Source organism: Falco biarmicus, chromosome 5 (genome assembly GCF_023638135.1).
Source record: "Falco biarmicus isolate bFalBia1 chromosome 5, bFalBia1.pri, whole genome shotgun sequence".
NCBI classification, from domain to species: domain Eukaryota; kingdom Metazoa; phylum Chordata; class Aves; order Falconiformes; family Falconidae; genus Falco; species Falco biarmicus.
Genome location: NC_079292.1, coordinates 7,101,360 through 7,116,498, shown reverse-complemented (window position 1 = coordinate 7,116,498; position 15,139 = coordinate 7,101,360). Strand labels below are relative to the sequence as shown.

Here is a 15,139-nt window from a genome sequence, read left to right as displayed (position 1 = left end):
TTTGCCTTCTCTAGACTAGCGAGTTTGAAAATTTTCTCTCTGAGTCCCAGCTCTGGGCCATGGAGGCGGGTACCAGGCTGTACAGCCCGGAAAATGCACTGGAACCCATCTCTGCCAAGGCTCTCCCCAGTTCAGCAGGATCCTGGCCACCCCTCGGTTCAAGCACATGAGCAGGGTGGCGGTGGCGTGACCCCTGCCCACCCGGTGTGACCACTGCCGTCTGCGTTGCAGGAGCTCACAGGTGCCCGCAGGGGTACGGGCAGGACAGGTGGGCTGGGCAGCAGGGAAAACAGGCCAGGAAACGAGCCTGGCTGTAGAGGAATTGTAGAGGAATGAAGGTGGGTTAATTAACATTGATCATATACAGCTGTGGGCTGGCTTCAGGGGCGGTGGGTTGGCTGATGTGGTTAAGGTGCAGCTGTGGCTGGTTCCTGCTAAGTGGTTAAATAGCTCTAAGGGGTATGGAAGAGGGGCAGTCAATGAAGAGAGACCTGGGGGATGCAGAAGAGAGAGTGTGCTCTGGATGGAGGAGAAGCAAGAAGCAGGGTGGACTGGCCTGAAGAATATGAAGAAACACCATGAATAGTAGATGAACCTTTGAAACCTTGTGGGGGATTGGTGGCCGTGCCAGGGCAAGGCACGGGAACTGCTTATTGAAGTCAGCCTGGTATGGGGTGGTAGAGGCCTTGGTGCAGCCAGTTTTGATAGTGCTGCAACACCTGGTGGCCTACCGCGGCCCCCGCGTCGTGGCTGCCGGCTAATCCTGACCTCAGGAGGCATGCGCCATGTTTGGTACCCGGCTCGTTTCTGACATTTCTCTCTGAAATATAAAGGGCAAGATCTTAAAAATGCTTATTTGATTATGAAAGTGATTCCATTCCTCCACCCCCCCTCCTGTCACTTGTGGTGACCAAAGACTTGCCCTGCCAGCCGCCGTTCTGTCCGTCCGCGCCTGACAGAGCCGGAGGCTTCTGGAGGGAGCGTCCTGCGGGCCAGGACAGCCAGCTGCGGCCGCCACCGGGCTGGGGCCGCCCGCGCCGGAGGCAGGGAGACACCGGCGCTGCTGCCCGGCCCTGCAAGCCCCGGGAGCCTGCCAGGGCGAGCGCCCGGCCCGCGGCTCCCGCCAGCCCGCCAGCCCGCCAGCCGAGGGGCTGCTGCCGCGGAGCTGCGGCGCCCTCTGGCGGCCTCCCGCCGTCAGCGCCCCTCGGCAGTTCTGCGCGGAGCAGCGGGGGACCCCCCCACCCCCCCTTCATTTTTCTTGTCTAATGTGATTTTCGGAGAGGCCATCCATTTAAGGCTGTGAGTAGGGAAAAAAGAAGACGGGTAGAACGACTAGTAGCTCCACAGGATTTATTTGACCAGCTTCCCTGGGAGCGAGACAGATTTATGTCATGTCAGTCTCACTGCGTTGCTTGTATCATTCAGAAAAAAGCACCCGCAGGCCAGCTCTAATATACTTCATTTCGCTAAGGTCGAGAGTATGGAGTATATTTATGTTACTTCAAAACAGCATCATCTAAACTGCATGCAGTGTGCTGAGAGGGAAACTGAAGCACAGTTCTGCTGTGAGCAGAAGCGGTAACAGCCTTCTGGTTGCTCATGCAGAGGTGGGCAGGGCAGTGGCCGCAGCCTGCCGTATGGAGATTGCCAGCCAGACCCGATGCCCGGCGGGGCATCCCCGTATCTGCTCCTGAAGGCTACGACCCGCAGCAGCGCTGGGAAGGTCTCAGAGTTGTTCCTTTAGCACTGCTTCGATGACTGAGCTGCTGTACGGTGGCTAGAACTGGCTCCAACAAAGCTGACCTGGCACATTGGAATAACCAAACCGCACACTGGACTAACTCAGCCTCTGGACTTTATAATTTATCCTTAAAATCTGCATGACACTTGGGGTCAGCCCATCACGAGTGGTTGCTGCAAAGGGAAACTGTGGAAAGCTGATGGCTGTGAGCGAGATTTTGGAACCCCAGGTCCAGCTCCAGCTGCCGTGCTGGAGACGTCGGTGTGGGTGCAGGCAGGCGTGCAGCCGGCAGCGTGCACGTGGGAAGATGGTGATGGTGGCAGAGGGAGTGGCAGGGCTACAACACCCTGGTTCTTGCTCTGCATCCATCCTCTTCCTTTCCCTCTTTCCATTAAATTTGCAGCTGACCTGCACAGCACAATGCTGTGCAATGTAGAGGCACTCGAAGTAGCTGTGAGTAACTTGGGTAGCAGAAGCTGTGTCAGCTCAGGACTGGTTTTGGGTTTGTTTGTGTGGCAGGCATGTGCAGCGGGCAATGCAGTGCTGCTGTGACGGCCAGATGGATGTGAGAGGCACGTTCTGGGCTTTCGTCATCCAGGGAGACGGATCACCCAGGAGGCAAATCAGAGCTTGTGCTTCTCTACAGGAAAGGCTGGAAAAAGAAGGCACATCAGAGATGTGCCCCTGTGAGGGAGCCTAGGATTGCACAAGTTAATCTTTCTATTCGCCAGAGGAAACCAGAAGTCCTGCAGCAGAGCCTAATGCCTATAGGCTTTGGAAGACAACGAGAGAGAATGGAGCTGTGATATACAGTCTAGTATACAGGAACAATTAGATCACACAGTGCTGTCTTCAACTAATATCAGGTTGGACTAGAGCTACAGAGCAGAAAAGTCTGGGTTAAAGCTGGTTTGCAATCCTTAACGCACACTAGTCTGCTTCAGATTTGAAAGCTGCATGGCATGATGGGAGACTTTGGATGTAAACCCTGTGAATAAATAAAGAAACAAGTTGAAGATAAAGGCTGGGCTACGAAGGACTGAAAATCACTACTGATGTCAAAGTGAAATGCAGACAAAAGGATGAGTCCAGAACCTTGGTTTAAAGTTGCACTGAAACCCCTGGTTTAGCAACAGGATTTCTCTGTTAAATTCCTTCCTTCTCGCCAGCCTTGGGGCATACATAAAGACTGGCAGCTTGTCCTGCAACAAAGTGAGTTGGGGGTTGAACAAGTGGAGTGCTGCATGCTCTCCACTGACTCCCCAGCAGATCATTCAAAGTAAACAGTAAGTTAACTTGGAGTAGGTGGTGCAGTGGCTTCCCCCCATACAATGTCCATATGGGGAATCAGTGAAAGTGCTGTAATAATCTTGCCTGCTCATCAACTCGCCTATTTGCCTAAGCTCTGAGACTCTTCATGTGTACATGCATTCGTTTAAGGACAAGGCTTGGCCAGCTGAAGTCCCTGGCAAAGTTGTGTAGCCACACTTCAGTGGCTCCAGGACCTCGCTCCAGGAGCTTGCTGTGAGTGCGCCAAGGCTGGAGACCATTAATATTATATTTCCTTCAGTTCTGTCAGTTGATTAAAAAAAGTCAAGCCTGACATGTGATTTCAATCCCTTTATTACTAATACCTAGAAATACTCTGATTCACAAATCCCAGATGCTTTTGTCTTCGTAGATTAGATGGGACCTTTCAGAAGTTAAGCACTTTTCCTTTCATAATGCCTTTCTCCTGAAAAAAATTGACTAATAAAATCATTAGGCTGCCTTAATGTTACTTTGTGTTTGTGAACGTGTTTCAGTAGTAGGGAATAGTTGTATAATGCAGAATCAGAACATAAATCCAAAGTTATACCAATTGCATATCAGAATATTTGATGACTTTCCATGGATTTGAGCCAAAATGTCAAATGTCAGTTCCTGTGTCTGTGTCCTCTAATAGACCTTGAAACGAGGAAGTACAAGCTCCAAGAAATAAAACCAATTCAAATTTCTGCAGAAAATCCTGGGCCTTACACCTAAGGATAAGAGTGAAGAGAAAGAAGGAGACATCATCAAGAAAGAGAAATGCTCTTTATTTGCTTTGTTGGACTTGAGCTGAAGGTGTGGAACACAGAGGTCTTGGACATGCTTATGATCTGGACACAGCAATTTCACTTTAAGCTAAATGTTTTCTGAGAAGGTGGTGAACTTGCTAGGGAAACAAGGGCAACAAGTTTGAAAAGGACTCGGTTATGGAAAAAGAGAGGTGAAAACTATCACAACAGACAGCTTGCATCCACCTGCACTAGGGCTTGTGGTGCCGGTAGTGTGGTTCAAAGAGTTACCACCCTTCAGTCAGTTTAGTGCCTCTAATGAACTTAATGAGGGTTTATGCAAATCTGTCCTACCTGGCATGACAGTGGCCTAGAAGCACTCTTGTAATCTGTCCCTCCATCTCTGATGAGAATCTAGGAACTAACAGCAATAATTTCCTAAACCACTTGCTTAAGGGCTACCTGTGCCCTGCAACAAAATTCCTCCATCCGAAAAAGTAAATAGTCCCCAGCCAGGTTACTGCCTAAATTTGCTGCTGCTCTTGGGAAAACAATACAAAACTACAACAGTATACAACAGTATAAACATATATGATACATATGACTTGGGCGTCATACAAAAGGAATTGTTTTAAAGCAATGTTCACAGATGGCACACCAGAGTTAAGAACCGTGTCTTCTAAGTGTTCTAATATTGAGCTTGGTCTCCTTTTCTAGTGTAGTTAACCTTGCTATCAGCAGGAGACATTAAATTCCTGCATCCAGATCATTTATAGAAACATGAAAGCACTGGCCCTGAAACTGAGACCTGGGGAACCTCACTGGTAACTGGCCACCAGCCTGATGTAACCCCATTTACTGTAACCTTTTAAGACCTACCCAGCAGCCAGTTGTTCACCCAACACCTTATGGACTTGTCTAGCTGTGTGCTGGACGTTTTGTCTAGAAGGATACTGTGAGAGACAAAAAAACCCTACATCTGCTGGCTTCCCTTGGTCAACTAGATGGGTGACTTTGTCGTAAAAGGAAATCAGTTTGGTTAAGCAGGACTTTCTCCTCATGAACCCATGAAGACCAGTAACTTTAAAAGTACATGACAATTGTCTCAAAAAAAAAAAAAAAGAAAAGAAGTATTCCACAGGCCTTCCTATATGAAACTCCAGGAAAACTGCCTGTAATTCTCATGTTCAATGTCATGCTGATTAATGCTTTATTGCATACAGGCAAGCTATGTAATTTAATGAATAGTGCAACAGGAATTTTTCAAAGACAATCATAGTAAGAGTGTTTAAGATTTTACCATCACAGGAGAACTGAACAAGATTCTTCATATCTGAGAGTATCAGAGAAGGCAGGCAGGCTGACAGATATTGCCCTGATTAAGGCCACGATATCAGTATGGTGTGTTGTTGGCATGCAGACTGTTTCCTTTAAATAAGTCTTTCATGACCTTTACAGCAGGCAAGAGTGATGCTTGCTTGAGGACAGCACACACTATGTGAGTAATTCAGGGAAGCTGTAGAACCATGGATCCAGACCCCAAGGCTTGGAAAATCCTCTGGTGCTGTAATGTTGTTGTGTTATAGAAATGCCCTGACCATTCACCTCAGCAAGGACACAGGTTTCAGTGACCCCAGGATAACAGTCTGTGCCCCATGGTGTTCTCTAACCAGTCCAGACAGTGCGTGGTCACCTTGTCCTCTCCCTGTGATGGCATTATCTGTCAAAATCTGGAAAAGTGGCAGAGATAAAGAAGATACATGAGCAGATATTAATCAGCTGGTGCATGTGGAATACCTACCTTTTTACTGGACCTCAATTTTCTGCTAGATGCTTCAGGTGTGGCAATTATTAATGAGATTTCCCAATTCCTGAGCCGGGCACCCAGTAAGCACAAAGCTCACTTGTAACCAAATATTCCTTCTCCCCACTAACCATGTGCCAAGCACTAGTAGGAAGCAAGGGACTACTGGTAGATATTTATAAATACGTATACATTAAAGGCAATATATTAATCACCTCTATATATCAGGTTGTATACATTATAATTTTAATACAATCAGCAATGACAGATGCTCGTTCTATAAAACTACACTTACAGTATTACTAAAAATCATAAATTAATAGAATGGTTTAGGTTGGGAGGGACCTTAAAAGATCGTCTAATTCCAACCTCCCTGTCATGGGCAGGGACACCTTCCACTAGACCACGTTGCTCAAAGCTCCATCCAACCTGGCCTTGAACACTTCCAGGGATGGGGCATTCACAAAAAAAGTTTACCGTCCATTGATTAACATACCAAAATAATATTACATGGTGTATTGCGGTCCATCATGTGCATCCACAGAGGAATAGTCTTCTCCATTACACCACTACCCTGCATCAGCATTTGTGAACTGGAAGCCTCCAGTATTGTGATAAAATTACAGAGAGGTCGTTGTGCTCTGCTACGTTACTCCCAATTTACCCTAATTTATTTTGTTTTGGATCGGCTAGTGCACAATTAGTATAATGGCATTTGTTTATGGTAAGTTAGGAAACAAAAAGGGGTTTTAAAGGAGCAAGGTCTTTAACTTTCAAAACCAGCAAAGGTGATACAAAATTATACCAACCAAATGAAAAGTGGAATAGATTTTTGCTACCGCAGGTCTTGGAAATCTGTATTGATAAATGTGGCATTATATGAATGGTGACTTGCTAAGTACACTTAACTGCTGTCAATTTTTTCCCAATACGTGAAAAAATACCCACTCCTAAAACGACAAGTGGAAATTGAGAATTAGTAGTAATATATTCAAATATTTTTAAGATCAAGCATAAATTTTGGCAATGTTTAGCCTTGTGTTGTCTTTCCATTGCTCCCTGAAATGAAAAGCCTAAATACCTACTTCTTATTTAATTCCTCTGACCTGGTATTTTGGAAGTCTTTCCCACCTATGTAGCCTGCATGCTATTTGGATATACTAGCGTTGAAACATATCTGATATTCAGCACATAATTTTCTGTGGGGTAACTGGAAAGTGCATTGAATTTTCCTTGAGAGACTTGCTCAAGGCATGGATTATATTATCCTCTGTAGCTATGGGGAAGCTACAGCTAAAATTAAATTTTGTGCTTTATTTTAAGGTTAAAAAACACATTAGAAGTAAATCATTAACCCCAAAATCTCTGATCATAGATATTAATAGTAAAGTAGCTGATCTAGAAGAGATTGTATCCCTGAGTTCCTACAATAAACTCAGTGTGACTAAAAATAGCACTTGTGCTACTACTGTTGGTGAAGTACATTCCAAGAAAGAGCAGGCTGAGTTCTGCCTTAGGATCATACCTGCTGCTGGCAAGGATGTCTCCTGCTCAGCTATGCAAGCTGGTGGGAATCCAACCCCAATGCCACTTTGGTCTGCTCAGGCTGCATCCCTCAGTCTTGCTGATAGAGCATAAGCAGTTTATCCAAGATTTCCTCTTGGATCAAGTGTTTGTGAAGGGGCCAAGAGCAGGTGGTATTTCATAATCTATTGATTTTTCCCTGAAGGGATTTGCAGCTGGAAGTCAGTTGTGTTATGAAACATTAACACATTCCCTTCCCAGAGTTAATGAGGAGATTAAGGCAAAATTTTCCTTTTCTCCAAGTCCCATCTTTTTTCTAATCCAGCCTGGACTTGCACCACATCCATGCTGCACAGCACCAGCAGAGTGTAAAACTATGGCTTCTGTTCCATTTGATTCAATTTAGAATAAAGATACCATTCCATTTCCCATAAAAAGAATTTGAACAGGATTTTGCTAACTTCCCTCGCACTGAATAACTGCTTTTCCTATTAACAGTTGTATTGAATTTCAATGGGCTTGAATTTATGGTGTAAGAGATCACTCAACATGACAAAGCATCACAAAATCATACTTGAACATAAGAAAACTTTTTGTTTGGTATTTACAAGGATCTCACCCCGTAGGCTTCTTGTCCATGGGAGGAACTCTTAGGCATATCACCAGACAAGAAAGTACCAATAATAGTAAGTTACATCATCAGGTACATTGTATAGCGGTACACTAGTACAGCATCAGCAGGACACTATGGTGACATCACAGGAGTTCTGTTTTTCCTCAAGGTAAGTAAATGCAGGTGCTTTGGCAGCTATAGTACCTCTCTGTGAGTCATGACATGGAAATCTCATTCAGGTGTCTAAGGAAAGCACACTTGTGAACACTAAACTAATACTGCTTTTTCTGAAGCCTCTCTTGCTACCCATATTTTTATGGTAACGCTCCTAACTACCTGATCTTGCTTTCTGTGCCGGTGCTGCCACTTGTTCTTGTAGCCAGAGCTATCTTAAACAGCCATGAACTGGGGACCACAAAAGGACACCATTTCCTTGAGAAGCCATGAAGAATCCCTTCATTGTTTTCCTCTCTGTTACGGACTGATTGGAAGTAGTCCCTTGAGAACTGCAAGTGTAAACTTAGGCAAAAAAAAAAAAAAAATCACAGAAAGAGGAGATGGAAAAGTATATTAAAATCATCACACCTCTGCCAGGGAATAAATGTAACACTTACGGCATGCCCGAACCAAAACAGTAAGGAAAGAGGAAAATTTATACTTCAGGCAGACTGCTTTTCCTTGCCAAATAGTATTGCAAAAGGCTGCCTAATTAGCTATCTGCTATCACCCACGTATCCTTCAGATGCACTGTTTGGCGGGATTTTTCCTGCCACTAAGTACCATTTTTCTCTAAGATGTATTAGTTTGCATTTTCCAAGGTCAGTTTCACTGCATTTGCTGCCCAGGTTTGTAACCACTTTTTCATAATCGGTATTGCTGCTCTCGCTAGTGGGTTAGGCAGTTCTGAATCCTCACTTCTTACAATCATTCCATGACACTTTGCTTTCCAAAATGACATGTAAAGGAATGTCACTTCTCTTTCATCAAATTGTCAGTCCATATATTACATTGCAGTATCATGAACATTTATTCACTAGTATCATTTCATGAAATTCTGTAACAGTTTTCTTACTAAGATGTAAACAAATTGTATGATTCTGCCAATGTCTGAAAAATCAAGCTATTCTAGTAAGATTATTTTTCAGACACTGAAGCTGTTTCATTGTTTATGGCTTCATGTACACTCAAGGAGCCCAGTCCTATCTCCTTTACTTACCCAAACAGTTCCAGTGGCACAGCTTATGAGAATGGGCAGAATTTGGCCCTGTATCCCTGTTTCACCCTGGTTAAAAAAAGCACAAATCCTGATAACATCTGGCATCTTCTAACACTGAATGCTTAACATGATTTTTAGAGGAAGTTCAGCACTTAACTGCCAGTGAAACCAATAGTTACTATGCACCAAATACTTCACAACAGCACTGTTGGATCATAAAACATCCTTACAGAAATACTTTGATTTCTGTACCTTTAGCACCATCCTTCATCTCTGACACGTGCTAGAGGAAACTGGGTGACAACAGATCTGCCCATCTGCCCTATATTTTGACCTCTCCCACCTGGCGTAATACATCCCAGGATAGCTGTACAAGCCTGTTCTAAAGCTATTTTGCCTAGCTGCTTTCACTGTAAGGAAGGGCAAGGGTAAGAGAAAACACCACTTAGTGGTGGCTTTTTTGTGGTTTTTATGAGTGTAGCTAAGACAGTATCCAGAGAGAGCATTCGCAGGTTTGTCCTGTGAGAGGGGCAGTAGCCCCTCATTAGCACTGGCTGGTAGCTAGTCTAGCCCTTCTCCCATGGGTTTCAGCTGTCTGCGATCCAACACCTACTTCTGATAGCATCAACTTCTGAAAAAATCGCTCCATCGTGAGACAGTACACAGAATCATGCAAGTTAAGAAAGGCAAAACAGCAGTGGGTAATTTTGAGATGTGGATAGTTAGCAGTTCAAAGATTCAAAAGGAAAAAACACTGCTACCAAAAGGTGTAAAATGCTAAGAGAAAAAAGAGGTGGCTGGAAGATCACAACACAGCAATGATCAGCCCGTTCCAAGGACAGTGAGGACTTTTCCCCTCATGGCTGACAACTGCCTGGCTGGCAGCGACTGGCTGCTTCAGAAGAAACATAGCCTCACGAATGTCACCTTCAGAGCCTTCTAACACTATGTGTTCACTTAGGCGTGAAACCGTGAAAACCATCACCTTTCAGCAATTGGTTATGAAGTTCCATACCAGCAGACCTCTAGTCTGTCTTTGCCATGAGCTTTTATTCTTCACTGTGGATATTAGTCATATGATTTAGTGCCAAAATGGGTAATATAATGCAATGTACTGGGGAGTACTTCTAGAGCTTGGAAATCATCATTCCTAAATCATTTTGACATGAAGAACTGGGAATCTTCTGAGAAGATCTGAGAATCAAAGGAACTAGCTCAGGCTTGGCCTGTCAAGAAACTGATGAACAGCTTGATCTTTTTAGAAAGCAAAAGAAGGGAATCTATAAAATGCAGGAATGATAACATTCTCCTGCTAATTAAATTATTAAGGCCTCTAATAAAGAACAGATGATGTTTCAATGACGAGTATGCTGTATTAATGCTTTGACAACTAAGAGTTTCCAGTTGTATATTAAATGTATGTGTTAAAATGTAGCACATAAAGCACCTCCTTTCCTTCCATGATTCTGCAACAGAAAGAAACCAACAAAAGGTTTTTCTCAAACTTCCACACGAAAATTACCATTGGAACACAATTAAACCTCAGAATGCAGTCCCAAAGCAGTTTGATAAAGATGTGAACAACAGGGTACTCTGACCTGATTTTTTGGTGTGACTACCGCATATACAAACTAAACCCCCCAATTTCACCCAAAGCTGTATCAGTGGAAATTTAAATGAGAGTAGCATTGTCCTAGGATAAGGAATTACAGGCTGGGGGAGGGGGATGACTGACAGTTTTAAGTGCACAGTGATCCTGTAAACTGCACAGGTTAAAGCTCTTTCACCAACTAATGAAACTGTAATATTAAAAGTTTTATTAAAAGATTTTTTAAAAGCAATATAAACTTTTCATAGAAGTCTGATAGTATGTTAGTATATAACAAAATTTGTTTCTTGAGCATCTGAAGACATACGAAAGTCAACTCACAATGCCTTTGAGTAGTTTCTGCATTCAGTGCCAAGACCCGTAGTAATGAAGATGGTACAAAATCTTGAACTCAAGAGTACTACACACCTCTTGCAGTGTTGCCGAGAAATGCTAAAGATGTTGTTGTTGTTTGGTTGTTTAGTGTGGTCAAAGTCTCACTAAGCAATGAATTACCTCTGGAGATGCTAATTCTTCCTCTGCCTGAGATCCTGCCTCATTTATGGTTTCCTTTTCATCTTTTGCTTACCTGGCTTCCAGGAATACTTTATCTTTTGCAATGAGACTGCACTGACGGTGGAATCTCATGTCAGACCTTCCTGGGCCACTTGTAATACAGCAGTATTATCTGTGGACATTCCTGCACGGCCGTTTAATGCCTTCTCTGTGGCTCAGTGTTATCATGGGCTGAATCAAGTGAATATTTAACAGAGTCAAGCTATCTGGAAAATAAGTTTCCAGCTGGGAAAGTCGGGACCAAGTGACTGTGTAGTTGGTTAATATTCACGTACAGATTTATGCTTGTTTCTACAAAGTGTCCTAATAGCACAGCTTGATGCAGTGTAAGAAATAAACCCCAACACCTCTCGTTTAATAGCTCTCTTATGATTCCTGCGGATTATCTATGGGTTCTTTTAGGCGCTACATGAAATTTCACTTAATGCTTCCGAGGAGAAGTTCGGTCCCTTGCCCAGAGCAAACCTTGGCTGCAGCATATTCCAGTAAAAGTTAATCTCGAGCTTTCGGTTTGCAGAACCGTTTCACCTGAGGGTCCGCAGTGCCGCGGGCAGCGGGGAGCGCCGGCCCGCACACCCTGCTGCACCCCAAACCTCGGAACGGGGCGCTGAGGCGGGGGCGCGCGCGCTTGTCCCCGCGGGGAGCGCGGCTGCAGCGCCGGGCGTGCGGGGGGAGCGCCGGCGTGGGGCGGCTGCCCTGCGGAGGGGGAGGGGAGGGGACGGGACGGGAGGGGACGGGAGGGGACCCCCGGCCCGTCCCACGCCGCCGGCGGCCGCGCCCCCGCGCCGGGCGCTCAGAAAAAGGGACAGGGCGGAAGAGCGGCGCGAGTGGTGCTGGCTGCGGCGGGGGGGAGGCTGCTGCTGGGCCCCGCACCGAGGGCGGCCCCGCACCGAGGGCGGCCCCGCACCGAGGGCGGCCCCGCACCGAGGGCGGCCCCGCACCGAGGGCGGCCCCCGCCCGCACCCCGCCGAGGCGCCGCGCTCTGTCCTCCCTCCCTCGCGGAGCGGTGGCACCGACGGCCGCAGGACCCCGTCACCGTGCCCGGCGCAGCCTGCCCGCCGCCACCACGGGCCGCCGGTGCCAGCGCCCGGAGGCACCATGACCGTGCTCAAGCTGTCCCTCATGGCCTTCAGCTTCGTCTTCTGGGCGGCGGGGCTGACCATGCTCATCATCGGCCTCTGGGCCAAGCTGTCTCTGGGGAGCTACCTGGCACTGTCAGCCGACGACTACCCCAGCGCCCCCGCCATCCTCTTGGCCGCTGGTGCTGCCGCCATGGTCTGGGGCTTCCTGGGCTGCTTCGGCGCTGCCACGGAGCACCGCGGCCTCCTGCGTGCCTACAGTGCCTTCCTGACCGCCGTGCTGGCGGCCGGGCTGACAGCGGGTTTCTCGGCACTTCTCTACCGCCAGAACGTTGCGCGGGGTTTCCAGGAAGGGCTGCGCCAGGCCCTGCTCGCCTACGGGCAGGACGAGGGGGTGGCGGACGCCCTGGACGCGTTGCAGCGTGCCTTGTCCTGCTGCGGTGTGGAGAGCTACCGCGACTGGCTCACCTCGCCCTGGGCGCTGGAGCAGAACAGCTCGGTGCCCCTCAGCTGCTGCCGGGCCCGCCTGGGTTGCCGGCGCGGCCTGCCCGACGGGCTGCACCGCGATGGTTGCTTCAGCAAGGTGTCGGCCTTCGTCAGCGGCAACATGTTTTATATTGCCACGGCTGCCCTGGGGCTGGCGCTGCTGCAGCTCATCGGCATTGTGCTGGCCTGCCTGCTGGCTGCCCGCATCCCTGCCCACCTGCTGGGCATCGCCACCCCTCGCTGAGGTCCCCCCGGGCCTACCCCTCATCCCCCCAGCTCCCCTCTTTCCCCCGTACCTGAGTGCACTCGACTGGGAAAATCCTGCCTTCGTATTCCTCCCTTCCATCTGAGCTTTCTCCTCCAGACTCCGTTCCTCCTCCGGAGCCTGTGGCAGGTGCATCAGTGCCACAGGCATACATACCCACACCCCCTCAGAGCTGGTCCCCACGGGCCCCCGGGAGCCTCCAGACTGCTTCAGTGGAAGGTGCCGGCAGCGTGGACGGACGGCACCCTCTGGGGCAGCAGGGACACCTGGGTCGAGGCTGACCAGTTTTCTGGTGATGTAAACATCCTGGGACACTGAAATAGGGGCCAGGAAAGAGAAGAGGGTCTGGGAGAGCAAGAGAAGTGCTTCTCAGCATTACACTGGGTGAGTGTTCTTCTGAGACTGGAAAATGATGGTACTGGAAAACTGCTGGAGTGCACAAGGGGCAGACCCGGTTCAGGGACACCCAGGTTGCCCTGCCAGCAGCTGCCGTCGAGGGCTGCTTGAGGGACTGCCCAGCAGCACGCACCCCTCTGCTGCAGAGATTTCCTACCTTCACTCTGTGCTGATTCAGGCTGTCGGACTGCCACCAGTGCTCTTCCCGCTGTGCTGTTTCCAGTGCTGATCGTCATCTAAAGGTGGAGCTGCAGCTCCTTTAGGATGTCCTCTTAGCCAGTGCGTTGCTGGTTATGTCTTTGCAGGGCTGAGAAGATCTTAAACCCAGATCCCTGTCATACCAGGAGGATGGCAAAAGCTCTAGGATCAGACCTGGCTAGGAGTGGCAAGAGGAGGGAAGGGTGAGTTGCCCTTCGGAAGTTTCTTTTGGACTTGTGCTGTTACCTTCAGGGTGAGCGGAACAGACTTTGTTTTGTAGAAGGATTTCTAAAAGCCAGCCCTCAGACTGACATTTTTACTTTTTCAAAGGATCTGTCTCTGAAGAGACGTTTTTGGAGCCAGATCTATACAACCTGAGACTAAACAGAGGATCGCAAAACTTGCTGTGTAGTCTGACAGCTGTGTAAGTCTACAGGTTATTTTTTTTTCCCCCCAACAGTGCTGGGCTTGCATTTGAAGCTTTAGGAAAAGCAAGCCCTACACTTTAGAAGATCCTGAACTTTCAGAGCTTCACCCTTGCTTCTTCCCACTTCCTTAAAACCTGTGATCTGAACTTCTACATGTTTCTCTGACTCGCATCACAAAGACGTGCTGAATACCCCTCCTTACCCAGCAAACTGCGAAGGGAGGACTTCAGAAAAGAAGCAGGAACCACAGAGGAACTCCAGAATATGGCGTCTTTTAGGAATGTGACTAGCAAAGCTGTGGAGAATGGTCAAATGCCAAGAAACAGGAGCAGGACAGGAAATCTTGAATGAAGATGACTGATAGCTTCACGTGAAGAGTGGAGTAACCCTGGGGGAAAGGAGATTAGCAGTGAAGCCCTGGTACCTGGGCAATGAATGCATGGAGTGAGGAAGGCCTGGCTTATTTTCTTCCTTCCTTGCCTTTACTACTTTTGACTGCATTCTGGCTTTCTCTTTTCCTCTCACTGAAGAGCAACTGCAAGGATGAGTCAGGCAGAGTGTCCGTCCCGCCTGTGCAGAAGGTGAGAGCCTTTTCTCCCGCTCGCTTTGGGAGACGGAGCTGGCCCTGCCAGCTGAGGCAGCTGCTCACCCTGGTGAGGCAGGCAAAGGCAGAGCAAAGGGAGGCAGCACTGCCGCTCCATGGGGAACAGCAGATCAAATGCAGAGCTAACTCTCGTCCCACTGTTTAAATCCTCACAGTTTCTGTACCTAAAAGGACCCTGCCTTGGTATTTCTGTGCTTTCTCCCTCTGAAAATAAGCTTCTAGGATTTTGTTTGACAATGCTCTTGGGGGTTGAACAAGGGCAAACGTATTCACTTGGAAAGATTCTGATTTCAGGTATCTTCAATGCTTTTAATCGTTTATACCATTTAAAAATATTAGGAAATGCTACCACTTCGCTGTCTTTTGTGATAGTGAAGCCCTTTGTTGTTTGTTTTTTTCCCTCCCACCAGCCTTCTTTTTTGGGAGAGGGATTGCTCAATTCTATGGTGAATTTGTTCCACCTGCAGGATTTTAACTATTTCTGAGTGGGGATAGTGCTGCAATTTGGCCTGCTAATAACAGCCCCTGACTTGTTGGACTGTCCTCATAAAGGTGCAATATTCCTGCAGAGCGAAGCAACCC

At 47.5% G+C, this 15,139-nt stretch overlaps 1 protein-coding gene across 1 annotated transcript; it reads left to right on the top strand.

Moving 5' to 3' along the window:
- The first annotated feature begins 12,199 nt into the window (after positions 1 to 12,199).
- LOC130150721 (tetraspanin-7-like) lies at positions 12,200 to 12,910 on the top strand. Its single transcript, XM_056341929.1, has one exon. The coding sequence runs from the start codon at positions 12,200 to 12,202 to the stop codon at positions 12,908 to 12,910; it is 711 nt and encodes a 236-aa protein (XP_056197904.1).
- The last annotated feature ends 2,229 nt before the right edge of the window (positions 12,911 to 15,139 follow it).

Bases quoted from the DNA above. Each gene is read 5' to 3' on its own strand.
- LOC130150721 (XM_056341929.1), top strand. From the start codon at position 12,200: ATGACCGTGCTCAAGCTGTCCCTCATGGCCTTCAGCTTCGTCTTCTGG.